Source organism: Pseudoliparis swirei, chromosome 5, assembly GCF_029220125.1.
Source record: "Pseudoliparis swirei isolate HS2019 ecotype Mariana Trench chromosome 5, NWPU_hadal_v1, whole genome shotgun sequence".
Classification (NCBI taxonomy): domain Eukaryota; kingdom Metazoa; phylum Chordata; class Actinopteri; order Perciformes; family Liparidae; genus Pseudoliparis; species Pseudoliparis swirei.
This window is the reverse complement of record NC_079392.1, coordinates 18,468,111-18,491,441: the sequence shown is the minus strand read 5'-3', so window position 1 is coordinate 18,491,441 and position 23,331 is coordinate 18,468,111. Positions and strand designations below refer to the sequence as shown.

The 23,331-nt window shown below is 41.2% G+C and overlaps 1 protein-coding gene across 3 annotated transcripts; it reads left to right on the top strand.

Moving 5' to 3' along the window:
• The first annotated feature begins 604 nt into the window (after positions 1 to 604).
• On the top strand, positions 605 to 22,989 carry rubcn (rubicon autophagy regulator). 3 transcript variants are annotated; one of them, XM_056414404.1, is made up of 22 exons: positions 605 to 770; positions 2,557 to 2,710; positions 3,313 to 3,396; positions 4,515 to 4,674; positions 4,962 to 5,068; positions 5,791 to 6,016; positions 6,856 to 7,269; positions 7,992 to 8,039; positions 9,170 to 9,265; positions 9,724 to 9,839; positions 10,285 to 10,480; positions 10,978 to 11,085; positions 13,617 to 13,691; positions 15,868 to 15,928; positions 16,176 to 16,308; positions 16,403 to 16,548; positions 16,763 to 16,827; positions 17,040 to 17,278; positions 17,753 to 17,814; positions 17,919 to 18,072; positions 18,250 to 18,343; positions 21,084 to 22,989. In XM_056414404.1, exons 1-22 carry the CDS (start codon positions 733 to 735, stop codon positions 21,218 to 21,220), a joined length of 2,913 nt encoding a protein of 970 aa, XP_056270379.1. In that variant the 5' UTR covers positions 605 to 732; the 3' UTR covers positions 21,221 to 22,989. The 3 variants fall into 3 exon arrangements, with proteins under 3 accessions (XP_056270379.1, XP_056270380.1, XP_056270381.1); XM_056414405.1 differs by lacking the exon at positions 7,992 to 8,039; XM_056414406.1 differs by lacking the exon at positions 13,617 to 13,691.
• The last annotated feature ends 342 nt before the right edge of the window (positions 22,990 to 23,331 follow it).

Sequence of the window (23,331 nt, the reverse complement as noted above, 5' to 3'; positions counted from 1 at the left end):
TTCTTCTTCAGAGGGGCTATCAAGTCCAGTGTCATTCCCTATGTATCTGCAATTATGTCTGTCTGAATTTCCACCTATGTGCATCAGTAAAGATTCATCATATTTGAGGTGTTGATGTTGATGTTATACCCCCTCTTTCCTAAATTAAAGATATATTTGAAAACTTTGGGATCTCTTCTAATATGTTGCTGGACAACGAGTGTATAATGACTGGCGTTGTTAAATATACAGTCTGCGATCAGAAGGGAGCGAGAGAGTGAATGTAATCAATGAATCTTTAGTTTTTTATATTCTCCAAATACGAGTTCAAACAGGGGGCAGCAGTCACAAGTAAGATGGCATTTACGGACAGCAGGTGGCGGTGTCATACCATTGAGCAGTCACGTGTCTCTTTTTCTTTTACCTGCCACTTCGGAGCGTTTCATCCTTTATGTTAACATGTCGCAGCTGTTAACCCGTTGGCACACTGCCACAACAACGGGAAGAAAATGAGCTACGGTCTTATTCCGGAGCAAAAGCATGACTATCATATACAAAGTGGGCGGGGCGGAGGACTTCCCCGCCCATTCGCTGAAGACAGGTGGGGAGCAGCGATGGCGGAGTACTGGGAGTCCGTGTACTCGCTTTAAGATAAGCTATCTACCACGGTAACACCTGTTGTACGGAAGAAGATATTGGAGTCGTCGGGGAAAGCTGGCGGCTTTTTACGGTACTCAATTCCTTCCGGATGACATGGAGGTATCGGCGGAGGGAGAGGCGGAAGAGCGCCGGTGAGTGACAGCCTGGGATAGTCACTCGGCTAGCTGTGCCAAGAGTCACCGTGGTCGGATAGCTACATAAACAATATAGAAACCGTGTCACCGAGAACCCAATTGCTAATTCACCAATGTCGGCCAGTTGAACAGAGACTCATCTGAACGGGATTCCCGTGTTGGACAGCTCATTATAGCTGGGTAGTTAGCTTGGCAAAACTAAGCTAACCTGACATGTCAGTGTTGGACAACTCGTTAACGTTAAGTTAGGAGAAACCGACACGAGCTACCTGCGACATAACTGATTGACTCTTTGCTGAAAGTTTGGTTTCGTTTGAGACATTTGTTTGCGCATGTTAGCTCACCGCTACAACTTGTTGTTAACGGGGTTAACTAACTGGCTAACTATCTGTTAGCTAGCTGTCGCCGTACTACGTTGTGGTTGAAGCTAGCTGTCAAATTAAGTTGGAAGGAAGCTAATGATATATAATATATTAACACACTGTAAATGGAAATTAAATATATTATGTGTAAAATGTTGCTAACGATCCCTGCTTGTTTCTTTTACACATGCACAGTTTACACGTTCGCGTTCCTTGACAGCACGATTCATTGTAGTTAGTTTACCAGGCAATGCTGGATAAGTACAAGGACCTTTCAGTCTAAGTAGTGCACATTCATGATTTCTGATATCAATATTGTGAGTATTGTTTCAGTTGTAGAGATCATTCCTGCCTTGTTAGGGCTGTTGTATGTACACGGATGGTAAAGAGCACGGCCATGGCAACTTCTAAATCACCAGTGTTTATTCAGGAATTAAAGGTCAGATTGAACACAAATCAAACCCTTTGTTTGTTATGAGGCCGTGCACACACACACACACACACACACACACACATATTTGTTACATAAAAACACAATGCTCTACAGTATGTGGAGAATGTTCTCTAACTCTCAGCCTTCCTCGCTCTATGTTACATGATGTTATTTGATTAGTTAGCTCAGTGGCAGAACTTGAGATGCTGCTCTTGCTGTGTCCATAAATGTGCTATTCATGAGTTGTTTTGCCTTTTTAATTTCAACAGTTTCTGCAACCAGCTCTCAAACCGATACTCAAAGAACGCCCTCAAGTGTTGGTGTCTTTTGACAGCAGATTTATTTGTCCTGTTGCTGAAGTTATGTTGAAATAGCATTCAATTAGACTGCTGACTAAAGGGTAAAAAGAGGATGTCCTGGACATGAGCCAGTGCTTTATGGCTCTTGGTGAATGTGACCTGATATGATGTTTTCTGTATCCAACACTTTTAGAGCAACAGCTTTCTATTGCTGTTTCCTAGAGATAAAGTGACTCCAAATGTCAACCAGTATTTGGGGCTTATAATATCAACTTGGAGACTTCAGAAAGGGCCCTGTTTGATGAAATAAAACAGTTATGTTTCTCTTTTCGCAGAAGTAGTATTGATAATATGGGATAGTGGTTTATCATCAATGTCACTTTAGTAAAAAAAATTCTGCTTGTGGCACTTTCTAAAATCTGTTTATTTTGGCAAGGATGTGGTGATATCGTTGATACATTTATTCATGGTAACCACCCTTAGTCACAGTGTGCAGAGGAAAGCTATCTTATCACAATTAAACTGCTGAAGCCTCAAGTTAAACATTTTGGGAAAGTATTACTGTTCATGTCAGTGATGATTTAAGCCACAGCACTGCTAACACCAGCACTTCTTTACCTCGTTCCTCATTCCTAAACTTCCTTCTTCACCCTGTCTCACTCCTTCCTGCTGCCCTATTTCTCTTACAGAAAGGAGCAATGGAAGCTACTGTCCAGCCTGAAGACCACGGTGGAAGGTCTTGTGTCCACCAACAATCCCAACGTGTGGTCACGTTATGGTGGCTTGCAACGGCTTCACAAGCACATGAACAACATCCTGAGCCATGGGCTGAAGAATGAGCAGGTCAGAACACAGGAGGTTTGACTGATGCCACTCTCCCCTTTGGTATTTATTAGTTGTGAACTGATTACTTTATGTGTGACTTCCAGCCAGCTCTGACAGATTAGCTCTGAAATTTAGCTTTGGCCTGAACATCTGCAATAAAGGCTGGTGTTTGAACATGGAGGAGTAATTGATTCAAGGTGTGACTCATAACCCCACAATACTACACCATCAGACAACAAACTGAAGTACCAGTTTGCTCAATGTTTCCACATTCCCCGTGTTACACCTCACATTCTTCTTATGTGGGCGTCTGATTGCAGCTGCGGATGTCATTACAAATGTCACTGACAACCAAGCTGCAGAAGTCATTTAAATGTAAATCTATGCCTTCTAGTTTCTCAATTACATGCAGAAGGAATGGATGTCTTAGGTTTTATAACATGCTTCACAAATGCAGTGGGTACGCTTTCTTAGATTTTACATTACCTGTCCATATCTGTTTACTTCCCCTCTACATGGGAGAATGATTCACTATCGGACACAGTCCCTCCATAATGGCTTCTTGTGTTGATCAAAACTGTTTTCCTCTGTAACTGAGTCATGCTGATTTTCTGTTGCAGGTGTACTACAAGCAGAGAGACTACTGGCCGTTTGTGTGGTGTGTTCGCTACATCAGCCCTCACCTCGCCTCGCATGTTGAACAGGTAGGAGACTGTGGACTACGCAGTACAGTTTTCATTTTTATTTCCAAAAGGATTTGGTAATATGATAATGTGAAAAAATGTAATGCGGCACTCCCCACTTAAGACAGTTCCTGCTTACTGAAGAACTAATGGTCATTGTTTAACAATCTGTATCAGCAATTATGGCTTTACTGATCAGAAAATACTGTTGAGTAAAAGAGTGTGAACATGGGAAATTGTTATTACAACTAATATAATAAGTATTGTAGGATCACCTGAACATGAACAGAAAGAGAAAATAAATCAATGACAAAACTTGCTAACCTGACTGATGAGTCGATAATTTATTTTAACACTTATCACACAGGCTTCTACCCTGGTTTTTAACTGTTTATCTATCATCCAATAACGAGTCCCCTTGTTGCTTGGTTTGTTTAAAAAGCTAAAAACTGAGTTGTCATTTTTGAAAACATTTCAGGGTCCACATTTGCTGCAAGAAAGGACTGGTATTTTCAGTTCTGTAATTATTATTATCACACAACAAAGGGATGTGCCTATGCATTTTATTCACCGTTATCAATTTAATTTGTTTGCTCCACCAGCCACTGTCACAGGAAACTAACCCTCATTTAGCTGTTGGTTATATAGCTTTTGTACAGTGCCAATAGGTGGAGAATTTGAGAGCCAGCCTGCCAAGTATTTAGTTTCATGGAAAGCCTTCAGCAGAGTCTGTTTTGTTGTTGTTTTTGAGAACAGTCCCCTCTGTCAAGTGTGCAACAGTAAATAGATGCAGTACCACACAAACTGGGCTGTAAACAAACAACAGTCTGTTTGGTGTAAATAGTACAAGACTTTGCAACAAGATCCCATGATACTGGTTCTCATGCTGTTAACTCAACAAACAGTGTGGACAGAAAAAGAACAAATGAGAAGACATATATATATATATATATTTATATGGCAAATCGTGTAAACAACAAAGTGACATGACAATCACTATTTTACTGATTTGAACGCATTATTTATTCATTATCTTCTCCTTTGTTATTTTTAGAGGAGATATCTATCTCTCCTCTCATAATATGCTCCTGTTTCACATCGCTATCCCTCCCTCCCTCTCCTCCCCTCCCCATCCACAGTTCAGTCATCTGGAGCCGGTACTGAGCAGCGGGATGCAGAGGGCTGGTGAGAGCTACAAGGCTGAGCGCTGGCTCCTTCACAGCTTACAGATTCACTTGCTGTCGGCTCAGCTACGACCTCTGCTCCGGCATCTGGGGCATACACGAAAATACTATAATGGTGAGTTTTTAATGATCATGAGTCATGACGATGTTTAATAATCCAGTTTAATACAGATGTCATTGGTGTGAAGTGTAAACTAAAGTATGAAGCTAATGAACACATTTTTGTTGAACTCCAATTCCCTTCATTGTCTGTTCCTGTTCTTCTGTTCGACTTTCTCTCTTCTTTTTCCCCTTTTCTCTTTCTGTTTTTACTTCATTAATAAATGATCTCTGACATTATCTTATCTCCTTCCCTCTCTTGGTTTCTCTCTCCTTTTCTCGGTCTGTCTGTCTGCCTTTCAGATGATGCCTTTCTTCTGAGCGATCCCCATGTGACCGCCATGTTCCAGTGTCTGGAAGCTGTGGAGCAGAATAACCCCAAACTGCTGGCCCAAGTAGACACTTTCGGGGTGCGTCTTGTGAAATTACATCAATAAAATCAGTTTAATAATAATAATAAAAACTTATATAGAGCTTTTCTAAATACACAAAGACGCTTTGTTCATAATCTGTTTGTGATTTTTGTTTGGGAGGGGGGGGGGATTTCTACAAGTGTGTATGTATTAGAATAGAATAGAATATACACTTTTATTAATCCCCAAGGGGAAATTAGTTCTCTGCATTTAACCCATCCTTAGTTATTAAGGAGCAGTGGGCTGCGGTGAAGCGCCCGGGAAGCAACTGGGGGTTCAGTGCCTTGCTCAAGGACACTTCGACTTGCAACTAATGGGGAGAGCGGGGATCAAACCCACAACCCTGCGGTTGCAGGACGGCCCTCTTACCCCACTGAGCTAAAGCCGCCCCCAAATATTACTTGTCTCGGTTGATATTGTGTTATGTCACGGTTTTCATGCATTATGTGTTATCACATCATGTCATTATGCAAGAAACAAATTTTGGATTCTTGTATAAAAATCTTCTGAAAATTTTTTTTTGTCAGTTTGCTGTTGAACATTAGAAAAAGTGGTGGTGGACCCTCATTATCAATCTTTGATGGGTGTTTTTTTTTTTTTTTACACCACCTGTCGTAGCTTCCTGTTTGGATGGCCAATCAAAAACTAAAATGAAGTAAACTTTAAAGAGGACAATTCGGACAAGGCCTTACCTTTTCTATCCTCTTTTCACCCTCCAGCTCTCCCCTCTGAAGGGCCCACCATGTATGGGCCTTTTGAAGAGCCAGAGCCTGTGTCTGTTGCCCGGGGCTGGAGGTGTTTGGAGGAACGCTTACTCTGCTCCCAGAGGAGAATCTCTAAATCGCAGACTTACCACCTCCAACTGCTCCCTCAGAGAAGCTGTCGGCACCAGCCACAACTCTGGGGACACTACGGGAGACGGATCCCAAAACAGCAACAGCACAAGTGAGCAAAGGGTGACCGTGGAGTTTATTTTAAAGGGGTTTGTGGATTTGTTCATGTTATGCTTTTAATGTGTAATTTCCTCTGATTGAGCTAAATGCTTAAAGATGCACACTGACTGTTTTCATCAGGCTCAACTAAGAATGCTGTAATAATATCTCCATCTGTCTAGGTTTCACGTGTCTTGTATCTTTGTCTGTTTATTACTTTTCCAAAAAGGTCATGGGTAAGTTAGAAATTTCAGAATACAATTTTTTCGATACATTGAAAGAAGGATAGTTAGGAAGCAGTAGAATTTGCTCGGATGTTCACTGAAGTGGAAAATGTGTGTTTCTAACAGAGATTAATGTAACCACTTTGGGAGTTACAATATGGAACTCTTGTTTTGCCACATTTGGATTTGTGATCGGTTTTTAGGGACATACATATATGGGCATATCTCAGCAAAGGGTGTTGTATTTAACAAGTCTTATTGCTTTGGTTTTTGTTGGTGATATTGAGTAAAGCAAATGGGAGGAAAAAAAATATTCGGCAATCAGTATATACAGGGTGGGTGGGGTTGGGGAATGGCACTATGAATGCACTACAGTTTGTATGTAAATAGAAAGACTGCCACACAGAGGCCTGATTGTGGTCAGTTAAAAAAGAAAGAATTCTTTGAACAGCTTCAAACTCACCTAAACTGACTGCTCAAAAAAAAAAAAAATTATATATTTTTTTTACATAATTGCTACTTTAATTAATTGAAACCAATCTGCAAGCTTGGGAAAAGGAAGTAACCGAAGCAGGCCTGTGAATTAGTGTCTTGATCTATCTCACATTATCCACCTGTTCTGTTGCAGACACTACCTCTCCAGCCAGCAGCCTGGGAGCTCCCTGGGTTTGTGTGTCTAGGCGGGGGGAGAGTGAGCGGGGCGTGACACCCCCTCCTGGCTCCACCTCGGTCCCATGTATCTCGCTCACAGAGTCCCCCACGTCCACCCCCCTGCAGCCTGAGGCCGAGGGCGACTATGACGACGGTCCGGAGTACCTGGCTATTGGTAACCTGGGGCAATGCAGCCGCTGTGACTCCCAAAGCTCCACCCACAGCAGTGAGCAGTGCATCTCCCAGGACCAGTCCCTGCAACGGAGTTCCATAGCTTTGACCCCACCCAGAAGCTCATCTTTCTCAGAGGGCCAGAGGGAGCTGGGCCGGGGGCCCAGAGGACACACTCGCTCGTTTTCTGACGCGGGGGTCAATCAGAAACTCAGGAACGGTAAGAAAACGTAACTTGTGTAGGTCATGTGACCCTAGCTTCCAATGGCTACCTTCCGTCTGTTTGTGTGTTATGTTGTATTAAATGAGAAATGTTGAATGGAAATAAAACATGTATAAATTAGTGTTGCAGGAAATATAGCCCCCTTTCGTCGTTCCCCCTTGTAGTGCCATGTCCGTGTATATGTGCTATGCAAAGAATCCAAGATGATGATGGTGCTATATTTAGCCTTGGCTCAAATTACATTAGGCCTGTACTTCCCAACACTGTTTGAAATATTTGAAATTATTTAATGGGACTAATCAGTAATAAAAGTAATGCATTCATGGGAAAACAAGCCAAAAAAGACATCAGCGCTGAACATCATCCTTCTGAGATCATCTTCTACCGCCACAACCCTGTTATAAAGCGACGATTCAGTTTCCTGCAGGTGATGGAAAGATGTCTGATTAACAATTCCTTTTTTTTTTTTTTTTAAGTTTGCATAAAATTAATGTGAGATTCAGATGAGGCTATAGCTGAATAATATATTTGCTGTATTTTTAGCTCTGTAAGATATGGTGAGGCCACATGTTTTCTCAGAAAGTGCACACTTCCTGTCTCAGGGTTCTACACTTTTCCAAATTAACATCTCTATTCTCGTTGCTCACGGTTTCACCTTCTTGGCTTTGAGGTAACTTGCTCTCCTTTTGCTCTATTTCTCTTTTACTGTTTGTGCGAAGGAGGGGGCCACCGAAAAATCACCATAATAATAGAAGATCCGGTAGCAGGTTGGCAGTGCAGTTCCACTGTGCTCCATCACTATACCCCTCTTTTCCTTTCTTTTGACTGCATGCTGATGAACTCTTTCCGCCCCTCTCATTTCAAGTCTTGCTTTTAGCTCCTAACATGTGCTTTTTGTCTTTGATGTCTTTTTTCTTTTCTTCACTGTTTTGGTTTGTGTTACTCGGGTCAAATTGATGTGATCAGGCCATGAATCCCTTCCATTGTTGTGTTTATGCCTCTGCACGCATTTGTCATAACCGATCAATTTTGTGTTAAAAGTATCATTGAAGATATATATATACATATATTTATGTATATATATACACTACCGTTCAAAAGTTTGGGATCACCCAGACAATTTTGTGTCTTCCATGAAAAATCACACTTTTATTTATCAAATGAATATAAAATGTAGTCAAGACATTGACAAGGTTAGAAATAATGATTAATATTTGAAGTATTAATTTTGTTCGACAAACTTCAAGCTCAAAGGAAGGCCAGTTGTATAGCTTATATCACCAGCATAACTGTTTTCAGCTGTGCTAACATAATTGCATGGGTTTTCTAATCAGATATTAGTCTTCTAAGGCGATTAGCAAACACAATGTACCATTAGAACACTGGAGTGATAGTTGATGGAAAAGGGCCTCTATACACCTCTGGAGATATTTCATTAGAAACCAGACACTTCCACCTTGAATATTAATTTACCACATTAACAATGTATAGAGTGTATTTTTGATTAATTTAATGTTATCTTTATTGAAAAAACTGCTTTCTTTGAAAAATAAAGACCTTTCTAAGTGATCCCAAACTTTTGAACGGTAGTGTATATATATATATATATGAATGATTACCAATTAGAATTTCCTCTCTATAATGTAACAATCAGAGTGTAAGTGTCAAAGCAGGTGTTTACTTGTATGTGTATACATCTGTTTGTGTTTCTTCACACAGTAAAGTGAGCCATCTCCATAGATTTTACTGATTGACAGAAAAACAATGATAAAATCAGCTTTTAACCTGCATTGTGTATAAATGGTGACTCATGTTCCCATCAAACTCAAAGAATTATGCGTTTATCTTAGTCATTTGGGTGAAAAACGGCACTTAACATGGACTATTTGTCTCTCAGAATCAGTAGGGGACGATTGCTGCATCAAGAACTACAACCCGTTCTCACCTCAGTGTAAAGATGCCAGCTCTCCCAGTGCCCTGTACATGGAGTCTCGTGAGTTTTCTGCTTTGAAACTTATGTTGCAGCTGCTGTTGCCCATCAAAATAAGTGCAATAGTAGAAAGGGCTTTGCTCTTATTCTGTGATTGTTAGATTTCTTTTATGGAATATTTGAGCCAGAGAAAGTCCACAGAAAAGTTAAATATGGAAGGAGGTTAAACTGGAAAGCTGACAATGACATGTTCTTGAATGTGAATATAGCAAGTGAGTCAGCTGGTCCATAGACGTGACACTCTGGACCTGAGCAGGAAGGTCATAGAAAGGTTGTGTGTGGGTGTATTCATTTTAAGTGTTATTGGGATTTTATGGCATATATAATACTTAACTTGTAACAGAGTACATTACCAATCCAACAGAACACACACACACTTAAGTGCAGGTAACACAATGTGTATTTACTGTTTATGCTTGTGTATTGATGTATTTTTTGTGTACATGTTTTTGGCTCTTCAGATGGACCCCAGTACAACAGTGTTCCCGATGGGATGTTCAGGAAGCCGTCAGAGGGCCAGAGCCTCATCAGCTACCTGTCAGAGCAGGACTTTGGCAGCTGTGCTGACCTTGAGAAGGTCGGGTTCCATTTTAACACATGATTAATGCAATAAGTTAATCATATATATTTTATATTTTACTTTGTATACTTTGCACAGTCATTGTATTATATTTGCTTGTGTGTGTGTATATATATATATATATACATATGTTTCATTTTATATACATATATATACTTAATTTTGTATTTTATATTTTACTTGTATACATCTTTCATCCCTGTTTTTTATATTTTATTATATTTATTCTTGTGTGTTTAGTTTATTGGTGCTGCTACTGTGACGACAAATTTCCCCTTGGTGATTAATAAAGTATCTATCTATCTAATTAGTTAAAATCTGACTTCGGCCAAATTTATGATGAATAAATGATGGTTTAGAATAAGTGCACTGTTGAACCTTTTATGTTGCATGACAGAAAAGTCTTGTCTCTGATGGATTCAGAATTATCTTTGTTCTGTAGGAAAATGCTCATTTTAGCATTTCAGAGTCCCTTATAGCTGCCATCGAGCTGATGAAGTACAACATGCGGCGTCAGGAGGAGGGCGAGGAGGAGGTAGACAGCGACTGTGAGATTCAGCAGCTCAAACAGAAGATCCGCCTGCGCAGGCAGCAGATCCGACGCAGCCGCCTGCCGCCATGCGCAGACCCCCAGCACAGTAAGGCAACGAGCAGTGAGGAGCTGTTTCACAGTGTTGCAATCTTTTTTTTAATAACATTTTTCAGTGACTATATTCTGTTGTTTATCTACCATTGTATGGTCTTTTGAAAAGGCTATGTTTATTTGCATCTTTGTAAATTTTACAAATATACTGTTATTTAATAAGCACTAATCACTAATTAGCTGTTGAGGAAGAGCTATTATCTAAACTTGATTAGTCAAATCAATGTTTTAACTCTTAACAAATTACAACCACTTTATCAACACACTACCTCACAACTTTAGTCAAAATGAGGTTCTTGCAAAAGCATTGAAGTTTACATGACAACTTATTATTGTTGGAATTATGACAACATTATGATCTTTTTTCTAATCTCCTGAAAAAGACGGAGGAACTTGTCTCACTGCATGGCAGTTTCAATGCTACTGCTGATTTCTATCCTTTATTTCTGTATCCCTCTTAGCTGAATCTCTTGTCTCCTTCCTCTCCCGCAGTTTTGCACTCCACTGACAGCGGAGGCTCCAGGAGGAGCTCTCAGGACTCCTGCCAGGGCCTGTCTGACTCCGGCTCGGCTGAGGAGGTGGAGGAGTGCGAACTACGAGGTAGAGAGAGGGAACGGGGGAACACCAGGAAAGATTCGGGAAAGAGTCTTTTTAAAATATATATATATATATATATATATATACACTACCGTTCAAAAGTTTGGGATCACTTAGAAATGTCCTTATTTTTCAAAGAAAAGCCTTGTTTTTTTCAATGAAGATAACATTAAATCAATCAGAAATACACTCTATACATTGTTAATGTGGTAAATGACTATTCTAGGTGGAAACGTCTGGTTTCTAATGAAATATCTCCATAGGTGTATAGAGGCCCATTTCCAGCAACTATCACTCCAGTGTTCTAATGGTACATTGTGTTTGCTAATCGCCTTAGAAAACTAATGGATGATTAGAAAACCCTTGAAAACCCTTGTGCAATTATGTTAGCACAGCTGAAAACTGTTTTGCTGATGAGAGAAGCTATAAAACTGGCCTTCCTATGAGCTAGTTGATGATCTGGAGCATCACATTTGTGGGTTCGATAACTCTCAAAATGGCCAGAAAAAAAGAAGTTTCCTGTGAAACTCGCCAGTCTATTCTTGTTCTTAGAAATGAAGGCTATTCCATGCGAGAAATTGCAAAGAAACTGAAAATTTCCTACAGCGGTGTGTACTACTCCCTTCAGAGAACAGCACAAACGGGCTCTAACCAGAGCAGAAAGAGAAGTGGGAGGCCCCGGTGCACAACTCAGCAAGAAGACAAGTACATTAGAGTCTCTAGTTTGAGAAATAGACGCCTCACAGGTCCTCAACTGGCAGCTTCTTTAAATGGTACCCGCAAAACGCCAGTGTCAACGTCGACAGTGAAGAGGCAGAGTGGCAAAGAAAAAGCCATATCTGAGACTGGCCAATAAAAAGAAAAGATTGGTATGGGCAAAAGAACACAGGCATTGGACAGAGGAAGATTGGAAAAAGGTGTTATGGACAGATGAATCCAAGTTTGAGGTGTTTGGATCACACAGAAGAATATTTGTGAGACGCAGAACAGGTGAAAAGATGCTGGAAGAGTGGCTGACACCATCTGTCAATCATGGTGGAGGTAATGTGATGGTCTGGGGCTGCTTTGGTGCTGGTAAAGTGGGAGATTTGTACCAGGTAAAAGGGATTTTAAATAAGGAAGGCTATCACTCCATTTTGCAACGCCATGCCATACCCTGTGGGCAGCGCTTGATTGGAGCCAATTTCCTCCTCCAACAGGACAATGACCCAAAGCACACCTCCACATTGTGCAAGAACTATTTAGGGAAGAAGCAGGCAGCTGGTATGCTGTCTGTAATAGAGTGGCCAGCACAGTCACCAGATCTCAACCCCATTGAGCTGTTGTGGGAGCAGCTTGACCGTATGGTCCGCAAGAAGTGCCCATCAAGCCAATCCAACTTGTGGCAGGTGCTTCAGGAAGCGTGGGGTGACATTTCAACAGATTACCTCAACAAATTAACAGCTAGAATGCCAAAGGTCTGCGATGCTGTAATTGCTGCAAAAGGAGCATTCTTTGACGAAAGCAAAGTTTGAAGAAAAAAATTAATCCTTCAAATACAAATCATTATTTCTAACCTTGTCAATGTCTTGACTATATTTTCTATACATTTTGCAACTCATTTGATAAATAAAAGTGAGTTTTCATGGAAAACACGAAATTGTCTGGGTGATCCCAAACTTTTGAACGGTAGTGTATATATATATATATTTTAGTGCCACTTTTGCGAATCAGTGAACACACTTCTTCCATTCAGGCATATGATGCTCATATTGTCAGGTCAGCTGGCATCTTTTTACTGGATGACGAACAAGCTTCAGTGATGCGATGCAGTTAACGGTGAAGAGTAATCAGACATTTTTACTTTGACCAAATTATTGACAATATAATTCTCAGAAGTATTGAAAATGTTAAGCATATTTAAATGGTGTTCTAAGACTGAAGAAATAATTTGACTGCATGGATGATTTTGTTTCTGTTCTAGTCATAATTCATAACATAATCACACTTGCTTCATGTTGCTAACCAAGCATGTCACGTTTGACCATAAACATGGAAGTCTGGAGTACAAAAGTCACAGAATGGGAGACTGTAAAATGTTTCTTTGTGTAACTATTCACACAGACCTTACAGTCATGTGTTAAACGGTCATGATCATTTGTAGGGTGCGTTTGGTCTGGAAGAGCTTCCTGTATATTCCCGTCAGTGTTCACGACACTTCAACATTTTCCTCTGAGTAAATTGATGAGATTTAAATTGCCATTTTGTGTGACAAATAGTAACCGCAAAAAAACAAACTTTTGGAAACATTGCTTTGATGCGATTAACACGGGCTGTGGGACTCCATATGCATTGTTTGACTGGTTGCGTATAACTGCACCTCTCGACTGGTGATTTCTGAATGGTGGCGCTGTGTTACGGCATGACTTCCACACGCGCTGTATCAGTGCAGTGGGCTGTATGTTTCCCTGTGACACTGACATGCAGCTCTGGAGAGAGAAACATGTTTGTGCTTGTGGTGACGGTTGTGCTGAGTGTTAGTTTCTGTCTCTCAGATGGCTGTGAGGGTCAGTCCCTGCTGGCGGTGTCTCAGAACGGCCTCTCCCCGTCACTCGCCTCCCTCTCCTCAGGTATCTGCAGGCTGGACTGTTGGGCGAGGCTCAACAGCTACTATACAGCTTACTGTGGGGGGGAAGCTGATGGCTCCACTCCAAACAATCCTTCCAGTTAAACTGGAGGACACGTCAGCTCTAATCATTTACAGTTTAAAGCTTATTCTTTGGTCTTTGTTTGACCATACTGAATGATTCTGTTCAAATAATTCAATGAACACAACTTTCAGTACGTTAAAGACACTTTAGGAATTAATCTCTAAAGTACCCAAACTATGTTTTTTTTTCTAGCATACATTGATGTTCACTGTGATTAAATGGATTTACATTATTCTTTATTTTGTAAATCTATGAACTGACTACTTTAAGTTTTGGTTCTGCGTGACTGTATGGATTCTCACATCAGGTCATGCAGTACAAGAGTGAATAAATGGAAAAGTATGAAACTGTTATTGCAAAAGCTTTATGATTATAGAATATTTTTTACAGACTTTTAATGTTAGTTTGGCTATGAACAAAAGGACTGTTCAGTTGCTCTATTTGTCTGATTTTGAAAGTTGGAAGTAAACAATTTGACTTTGTATCAGGCAGATTAATCCCCAACATTCAGACTTGTATGTATTTTATCTTTGGCTATCCAACATCCTACAAAAAATATTTTTTGAAATTTGGAGTCCAGCCACCGGCCTTCTCCCCGCAGCTAGATCGTGCGCTTGGCTGTTTGTTTGGTGCTTGTTGTTCAGTGCTTTGGTGGACAACCTGTTAACAGTGCAGAGCGGCTCATGGGAAGAGATGGGACATTAACAAGTGACATTCTTGGACGTCGCTACCTATAGGGATTATTCCATCCATCACATTATTCATGATCTCGAGTGCGTATCCAGTGACGATGAGGTGTGATCAATTCAGATTCACATCCTGACACTATGTTATTCCTTTTAAAGTTTGAAGTCAGCCCAATATTTATTGGTTCTTTTTTAAAGACTCGTATAACAGATTGTCGCACAGCGGTCATGTGTGATATTGACAACAATTAAGCATTAAGTGCTAAATCTTTCTGGTTGTATTAGACAGTTGAAGTGAATTTTACGACCAATCCAAATAATCTCAATGATTTAAACTTAATTCCATCCCTTAACAAACATATCTTGCACGTCCAAAATCCTTTGACCTAATGAGAATCCATGCGTGGGATTGTATTTGATTACTGATGAAATGAAAATTCACATTGGCTTTTCCAGTAACAGAAAATACGCCGTCATTTTAAGTGTCCTATGCAACATCTTAAGTGTAGTTAATAGAAAAGCAAACATTTCCATGCAAACAAGCTCTACCTGTTTGTCATAACTACATTACTAAGAATTTCTCCTCAAAATGTTCATGTGTAAACATCCTCTGAAAGCACCAGCACAATATTGACTTTGAGAAAATTAGTCAGAATGATCTTAACATTTGATTTAGTGAGCACTCTTCATGCTTTAAACTGCCGAAACTGGACCACCGTTAAATGAAATATTCCTCCTAATCTTCCACACGGGAAGTCAATTCTAGCTTTCCTCTGGGCGCAACATCACTAAAAGTCACTCAGTCTGCTCATCTGTGCTTTTTGCCACTTGCTGCTGCTGATTGAAAGCATGCTGCGCTTGTAGTATCACTGCAGTATTCAAACTGTAAACACTTTATATTTAATGGAGTTCTTGAATTCTGCAGAAAGAGCTCAGTCAAACCAATCATTTATTTGAATAAGTTCTTGTGATGGAAAGAAGCCATGCAGGCATTTTTTTGTTCTTCCAAGCTCGTACTGCTTCATGTCTTTGCTTACGTGTTGTTTGTGGGGCGTTGCAACACTAATCTCTTTGGCTTTCCTGCATGCTACCTGCTAAATGACCTTATAAAACATGCTTGAATTTAAATGGAGATGTGATGTTTTTAGAGACTTTTACATTCAGCGTCTTATTTTTGTGTATTTGTGTATCAGATCTCTGTTAAATAATTTATTTTCAGTAGCAAGCCGTGCCCTGGTGAGAAATTAACACCAACCAACTGCTGGTACATTTAGCTTCCCCCCCAGGCAAATTTAGCCATCATCTGACTATTTACAATTCTACAAATTTAAAAAAACATTTGTAACTGTTAAGCTGCTCCCAAGTGATGACATCTCTTTTATTTCACGGTGTGTCTTATTGTCTTCCAGATGCAGACATTAAGCGCAGTGTAAGCTCCAGCGGCAGGTCTCTTCTCAGCTCAGAGTCAATGTAAGTTACACACCTCCTATTTCCCTTCTTTCTCATGATAATATAGAATAATAATTGTTCAAAGTCCTTATTATCGAACACTGTTGAAGCTAATTTAATTAATCACAGGAAAAAATGTACACATTGGTAGTCAGAGCCTTTAGTTGGGATTTTATGTTACGTCTGTGGATTAGCGACAAACATAAAAAAACGGTGTATTAAAATTGTTATATTTGAGAATAAATTCTGTCCATCTTTGTACTTTCAGCTCTCCGTCCTTCCTCCACTCTAACTCTGCTGAGTCGGTAGCCATGGGTTTACTCAGGCAATTTGAGGGCATGCAGCTTCCTGCAGCCTCCGAGCTCGACTGGCTGGTCCCAGAACACGACGCTCCACAGAAGGTACAACACCTTGCTTTTTTATTGTACTTAGCAGAATAGCATTCAACATGCAATAATTAATATAATTGAAATACTTTGCTCTCTCTTCTCCAAGCTGCTGCCCATCCCTGACTCTCTGCCGATCTCGCCTGATGATGGTGAACACGCAGACATATACAAGCTGAGGATTCGGGTTCGAGGTAACCTGGAGTGGGCGCCGCCCCGACCGCAGATCATCTTCAACATCCATTCCACCCCAAAGTGAGTACACACCAGGGTTTACCTGTCCCTATCAATTTGTCTTTGTTCCTTTTGTATTTAGTTGTTCTTTCATCTCTGTTTTAATCTGCCACTCATTTGTTGTTGTCATCTTTCCAATGACACACACCTCTGGCCATTTCTATATCTACCTCTTTCTTTGCTCTTTGTCCTTCAGAATTTACATTATTTACACTTGTTGTTTTTCCTCTGTCAGGAGGAAGATGGATGTGGCTAAACAGAACTACCGCTGCGCCGGCTGTGGTACCCGCATCGACCCAGGTATGACCAGCAAACCGAAATACTTTATTTATTTAATATCTATTTACACTCTGCTTCAGTTATTGTTTTTAATTTTATTTCACGAGGAAAACTTTAACAATTATTTTCTATCATTTTCAGCTGGTTTAGAACTTGATATTTCACGCTGGCAGTTCTGGTTGCATATTCTTACCTCTACCCACTTGTGTCTCTGCAACCTGTCCGCACTTCAGATTATATCAAGCGACTGCGGTACTGTGAATACCTCGGCCGTTACTTCTGCCAGTGCTGCCATGAGAACGCCCAGGCGGTGGTACCCGGCCGAGTGCTGAGGAAGTGGGACTTCAGCAAGTACTATGTCAGCAACTTTGCCCGTGACCTGCTGAGCAAGATCGCTGGAGACCCGCTATTCAACCCCAATGACATCAACAGTGGCCTGTACAAGAAGGTCAAAGCTCTGGAGGCGGTCAGGGTGAGCACGGAGCAGCGGGATGGAATTTAGGCATTCAGCAAACTCTCTTTGTGTTTTTCTATTTCCCCCCCACTAAACTAGTAGGAACCCCCCATAATAACCAGTTTCAGCTGAATTTTCACTCTTTAATTGAGCAAACTTGTGACTGGTTTTGCTGCTTGAAATACGGCAGAATGAAACGAGTCATTTATGACCTCGACCTTAAACGGTACATCGGTCAAATCATTTTTGTATGATTAGTAAGGACTGGCCAAAAGAGCAAGAATACACATTAAAACCTATTCATAGAGAGATGAAATGGCACATAATTGTTTATTAAGGTGTGTCAATGCAGTTTATACCTACTGGAAACTAGAGAGAAGAAATGGGACACTGATTATTAAATACTTTGACAACGCGGATGCTGGTATAGTAAACTGAACCTGGCCTTCGGCTTCCTTCCACCATGGATGATGGCTCTGTGTTTTTGTTTAGGTTTTGAGAGTGCAGCTGTTTCACATGAAAAATCTCTTCAAGACCTGTCGCTTTGCAAAAGAGTAAGTACATGTTCTTTAGTTTAGTGATGATTCTCAAAACATGATTATTCTCCCTGCAAAGACGGACATCATCATCATCATCATCGTGTGTGTGTGTCCCTCAGGGTGCTGGACCAGTTCGACAGCCTCCCAGGTCACCTGACCGAGGACCTTCATCTCTTCTCCCTCAGTGACCTCACTGCTGTGCGTAACGGGGAACTGGCCCCCCGGATGAAAGAACTGCTAAAACTGGGCACACTGCACGTAGCTGGCTGTGTGGTAAGATCCCCGCGTGACTTCTCTTTTTTACGGGGAGAGTTAATCCAGTTGATTTGTCTCCGTGATATAAAACAAAGTGAAATAGTTGTTTTAAGAACTGTTCTAATAAATAACGAGAGATTCCCAGCTCCATCAAACGTCTGCTCTTTCTGTCCCGGGGGCGTCGATCTACCCCAGCTGTGTCAGGCCAAGGGCTTCGTGTGCGAGTTCTGCAGCAACGACAAAGACATCATCTTCCCCTTCCAGTTGAACAAGTGCCAGCGCTGCGAAGGTGAGCCCTCTCTGCTGGCGGCAGGCCCGGGCGGCCCAGTCGCCTCCTCCTCCCGCCGCCTCTCCATTCCACTTAGCTGGAGAGACTGGAAGATCTCCAAACCTCGTAGGCTGGCAAGGGCCCTCTCCAAAGACAGGAGAGAGGGGGAGGGAGGGGAGGGAGGCTCGAAGCGAGGTGTGGCTCAATGGATTAAGAGTAGAATGCAAGAAGAAAGTGGTGATACAGAAGGAGAGAGACGAGGAGCTTTTGCTCCTGTGAAGTTGGTAAAAGCTTCCATCGGGAGTAAAAGCGACGAGGAAGAGCAGGAGACGGGAGGTACAGATTCAGAGAGGGAGGAAGAGATGAAGAGGGAGGGAGGAAATGGAGAGGAATTTAGCAAAGAGAGGAAAAAGAGTAAGGAAAGAGGAGATGATCATGCAAACAATAACAATGCCAATGTATTAAATGTTCTTCACATAGACAGAATGAAGAAGAACGTCTCAACAGAAGACCGAAGAGGCAGTGACAGCGAAACATGCAGCATGGAAAGTCTAGATGATGTCGGGCAAGAGAGGAAAGGACTTAGGAAGGTGTCAGGGTTGGCCAGTCTTGCCAAGGGTTTCTCAAAACGAGAGATTGAGGATGAATGTAAAACTGAAGTGAAAGAGGAAGAGTCAGAAAACAGATATTTGGAGAAAGAAGCAGGATCTGAGGAAGAAGGGGAGGGCAGCAGGGAGGGTGATGACAATAATGACATTTCCGGCAAAGGCCAAAGGGAGGCAGCTGAAAGAGAAATATCTGGGGCAGAAAACAAGGAGAAATTTACGCTGCGGAAATTGTTAAAACCTCATTGGCTGTTCGCGGTTTTCTCCAGAGGGAGGAGCAAAGGAGAGGAGGATAGAAGTGGGGAGAGTGATGGAAAAAGCGAGTTTGAGTTTGAGGAGGAACGCCAACAGGAGCCAGCAGTCGTAACCCAGACGAACTGGAGGGATAGGAAGACTCGCAATGCCAGGAGAGAAACCAGAGGCAGGAAGATTAGGAAAGGAACCGAAAAAGAGAGCAAGACTGCAAGTGGAGAAATTGAAGAGATACATGATGCAGATTATTGTATTGAGGGAGATGGAGGACAAGAGTAAGAGCAATAGAAAGCTAAGAGATATGCCGTGTCCTTGATCATCAGACAAGTTACAGTACACCAAAGGTTGAGCAGTTATTATTTGATGAATCTGGATTGTGTTCGTCCAGATATTAATGAATGCTTGATGATCGTTGGCTGAGGGCTTCAGGGTGAACTCCTCTTATCATTTCAAGTAACTCCTCGTTAGGTTTACAGAGTCCACTCTTCGTTCACATGTTTTTGGCAGCGTTTTTAGACTTTAGTTCTTGTAGATCTGCACAACTACTTGACTTGTTTATCTCTTGTTTATATCTTTCCAAAATGCAAAGTATAAAAACGTTGTGCGCTGCACTATTTCTTGTCTGGGTTCAGTGACTTCCTCCTGGCTGAAGCTTCATGTTTCACGAGGCTACGAGAGTGGAAGTGTTCTTCTCTTCTTGCTCTCTATATAAATAAGTGAATCCACATATTCCCCAGATGGCTTTCCAAAATGTCTGACTATTCCTTTAAGTGCTAATTCTGAATAGTATACAAGTATTTAGTATACAAATATGAAATTCGGATAATCAGATGTCCGACACTGCTTCCCTGTTGATATCGTCTCTTCCTCCGTTTTGGGGTTGGAATCATGTTGTGCACTTTTTCTTCTTCGGTTTCCTTTGGCACTACGTTCTTTGCACTACAGTGGTGTTGGTATTTCTTGGTTTGGATTTGGCAGCTATTTGGTGGTGGATGTGTTTGGCTTTGATTGCAGGGATGACTGAGACTGAACACGGATACTGAAGCGGTCTTAAGTCGGGGAGCTCTGTCCTGCTTCAGCTTTGGCCACAGGGTGGCACATGATACCAAAGTGGTGGATCACTCATACACATTTACAATTCAGTTGCAGGAGTTGTATTTTCATCCTTGACGAACACTACATCAGCTGATTTCACTGAATAATTCGTCTTTCTGTGTGAAATCAGCAGATGTGGTGTTTCATTTCAATGTTAGAGGAAGCATTGCCTGTTATGTCTTCTATTGTCTTATTATTGGGAGGGAATTACATGTATCTGACTTAATTTGTAATTTATTCTTTTAGTTGCTATTATTTAAGCTTCGTCTTCATGTGAACATGAAATAAAGGCCTTTTTTTTAAAAGTTGAGTTGCCTGTTTTATTTGATCTTTTATTCAATTTTTTTAGCATTTGTTTTGCAAACAAAAGTGAATGTTGGTTGAATCATTGCAGTAATAATGATCTGGTGAGACTTTGAAGAGTTTGAAAGCGCTCTGGTGGCCTCTGTTGGAAGAATGGGATGTGTCTGAACAGGTGAAGGGTGTGGCGTGAGGCCCCCAGGAGTTCAGCAAGCTGGCCCGCTTGTCTCCTCCCTTCTGCCGCTTTGCCTCTTACTTCTGCGTCTTTTATACTCCCCTCCTCACCCTACGAGTCTCATTGCGATTGGCTGTTCTGTTGATGCGTCACATCTCGCTTCCAGCAAACTGGTCGAACTGGTTTACGCCAGCAGCGTTGTTTGGTTTATTCGATGAAGCTGCTCTCTGTGAAACCTGTTCTCTTCCCGCAGGAAGATGAATCCTATGTGCTGTAAATGTGTCGAAGTGCAACGTCTCTGACTCCTGTTCTTGTGACGTTCCCCCCTCTACAGAGTGCCATGCCTGTTACCATCGCAACTGTTTCCGGACGGGCAAAGACTGTCCTCGATGTCAGCGGCTGGCAGAGCGGCGAGAGAGGATGGCGCGCAAAAACATGGAGGAACAAGAGGACGAGGGCGGTGGGCCCTAGTGCCCGTAACAGAAAGACACTCTGGGACAAAGGAAGAGCACAATGCGACCATGATTGTAGCGACTGACCGCCTCGCGTTCTGCTCCAGTCCTCTTCCACCTGGGTGACGAGACGGCAAACTAATGTTCAATATCAACAGATTTCCAGATGTGCAGATTTTCTGGCAACAGTGCATCAGTTGTGTGAAAAGGACCTGAGACTCACTAAACGTTTTGGCACTTTTTTCCATTGTGGTAAACCCAATTTATTTGGGATTTAACGAGATCAGAAAACTATTGTACCCAGGTTTGATATTCTTGTTTCTTTCAATTGCAGCTTTTTTGCAACGGCTTCAGTTGTGGTAAATATATTGGCTACTGGCTTAGCTGACGTTTGTTTTTGTGACTTAAAATGGCAGGATCTATTTAAAAACAAAGCAAGTAAACAATGTCATTCTCTTGAATGTTTTGATGGATGTTTCAGCACAGATACTGTATTCGATCAATCCTGCCCCTTTTTTATATTGAGATTTCTATTTTAGTTTGTACATATTGAAGGTGTTTGACGAATCCTTTCTCTCCCACGCTCCTACTGTCCCTTTTTAAGCTCTTAAACCACACTTATGTGCCTCTGGGACCAATGAACTAAGACTGGATGAGCACGTGGAGTTACTTCAGAAAGTTGAGTTTATATAAGCACTTGAATTAAGAGTTTCAGTTAGTGATGCAAATATATGAAACTGCAAATGCTCCATTTTTGTGCTGCTGCTGCGAGTGAGTGAGGGAGGTTATTAGAAAAACGTGTGTGTCTGCTGTATATGCAATCATGTACAAAAGGTTTGTACCTGCCTAATCAGCACTTGTTTCTAATGTTGCAGGTTTTGGAATAATAGAGTTGAGTTAATTGCACTGAGCTGTCTGTTGTTGTTGTAAGGGTTGGTACATCACTCTTTAGGTGATGTTCGTTTTAAGAATATGAACCTTGAATGCACTACATTAAGAAGGGGTTCAGTCCAAATTAGAGAGCCACAATTTAAGTCAGTCATACTCTTAACGTGCAGCAACATAATTATCAAAATGTATTAATGGACTGACATTCTTCATACTTAAAATATGTCAAGCAAATAAGTAGCTGGGGCCAGCAGCTGGTTAGCTCACCTAAAACACTGAGGGATCCACCTGGTTTCTAAAAACACATGCAATGCTAAAGCTCAATAACTGACACAGCAGTTGAACCAAACGGCATGTTTTCTTTCGCAGATTGTTTTATTTGAGTCTTATCTAGAGGCGAGGGAGAGAAGTATTCTAGTATTTCACAGGTAAGAAATTGTGGAAGTGTGAAAAAAGTAACATTTTACTGAACAATGTGTCCTGCACTTATACTCATCCAGAACCCACGGATACATTTGGGACCCCTTGATTTTACTACAAGGTTATGTGAAGCAACATGTTAATGGGTCTCCAGTCCATATATACCGTCCTCATCAGGCTTTATGTCCTCACGAGGTCAACGCACTCATGAGAACCCACTTAAAGCAAAACATGTGATATGCACGTCCATAAGCCCCACAGATGAGTATTAGGGATACGCTGCGCCCACGTCTCAGGCCATTTAGAAGGAAACACTGACCTCTTCAATGAAGTGGCCCCTCGACTCAGCAGATGGTTTGTCCTTGAGCTGTCTTTAACGAGGGGTTTAAAGTGCGCTCCGGATTATCCAAAAATGTAATTATGATTTATGTTCATTTGTCTTTGTTCTGTAATTGACAATAAAAGACTGGCCAGACTGTTGATGAGGGTCATAGCTTTTGTGTTCACCTACACTCACGAGTGAACAGATTTAGAATTTGCTGTGACCTCACAAAACACATTTTTGGGCCATGATTCAAGAATTCATATGCTCATTATAAAGATTTCACAAAGATGTCCAATAGGATAAAAAGGAGAAGTGGTATTATTTCAGAGACATGCATGAAAATGTCAACATGACTTTGTAAAAATTCAAATACGAGCGGTCTAAAAAATGTGTACAACTTTTATTAAAAATAGTTAAACCAGCGCCATGAAATAAAACAAAACAGCAGTCTTCTAATAATAGTAAAAATGTTTTTTTTTACCCAAATCATGTAACTA

Excerpts from the sequence above, each read along its gene's own strand:
- rubcn (XM_056414404.1), top strand. The coding sequence starts at position 733 with ATGGAGGTATCGGCGGAGGGAGAGGCGGAAGAGCGCCG. Across the intron at positions 9,266-9,723 it reads TGCCCTGTACATGGAGTCTC|ATGGACCCCAGTACAACAGT; the intron begins GTGAGTTTTCTG and ends TTGGCTCTTCAG. Across the intron at positions 17,815-17,918 it reads ACCTGTCGCTTTGCAAAAGA|GGTGCTGGACCAGTTCGACA; the intron begins GTAAGTACATGT and ends TGTGTCCCTCAG.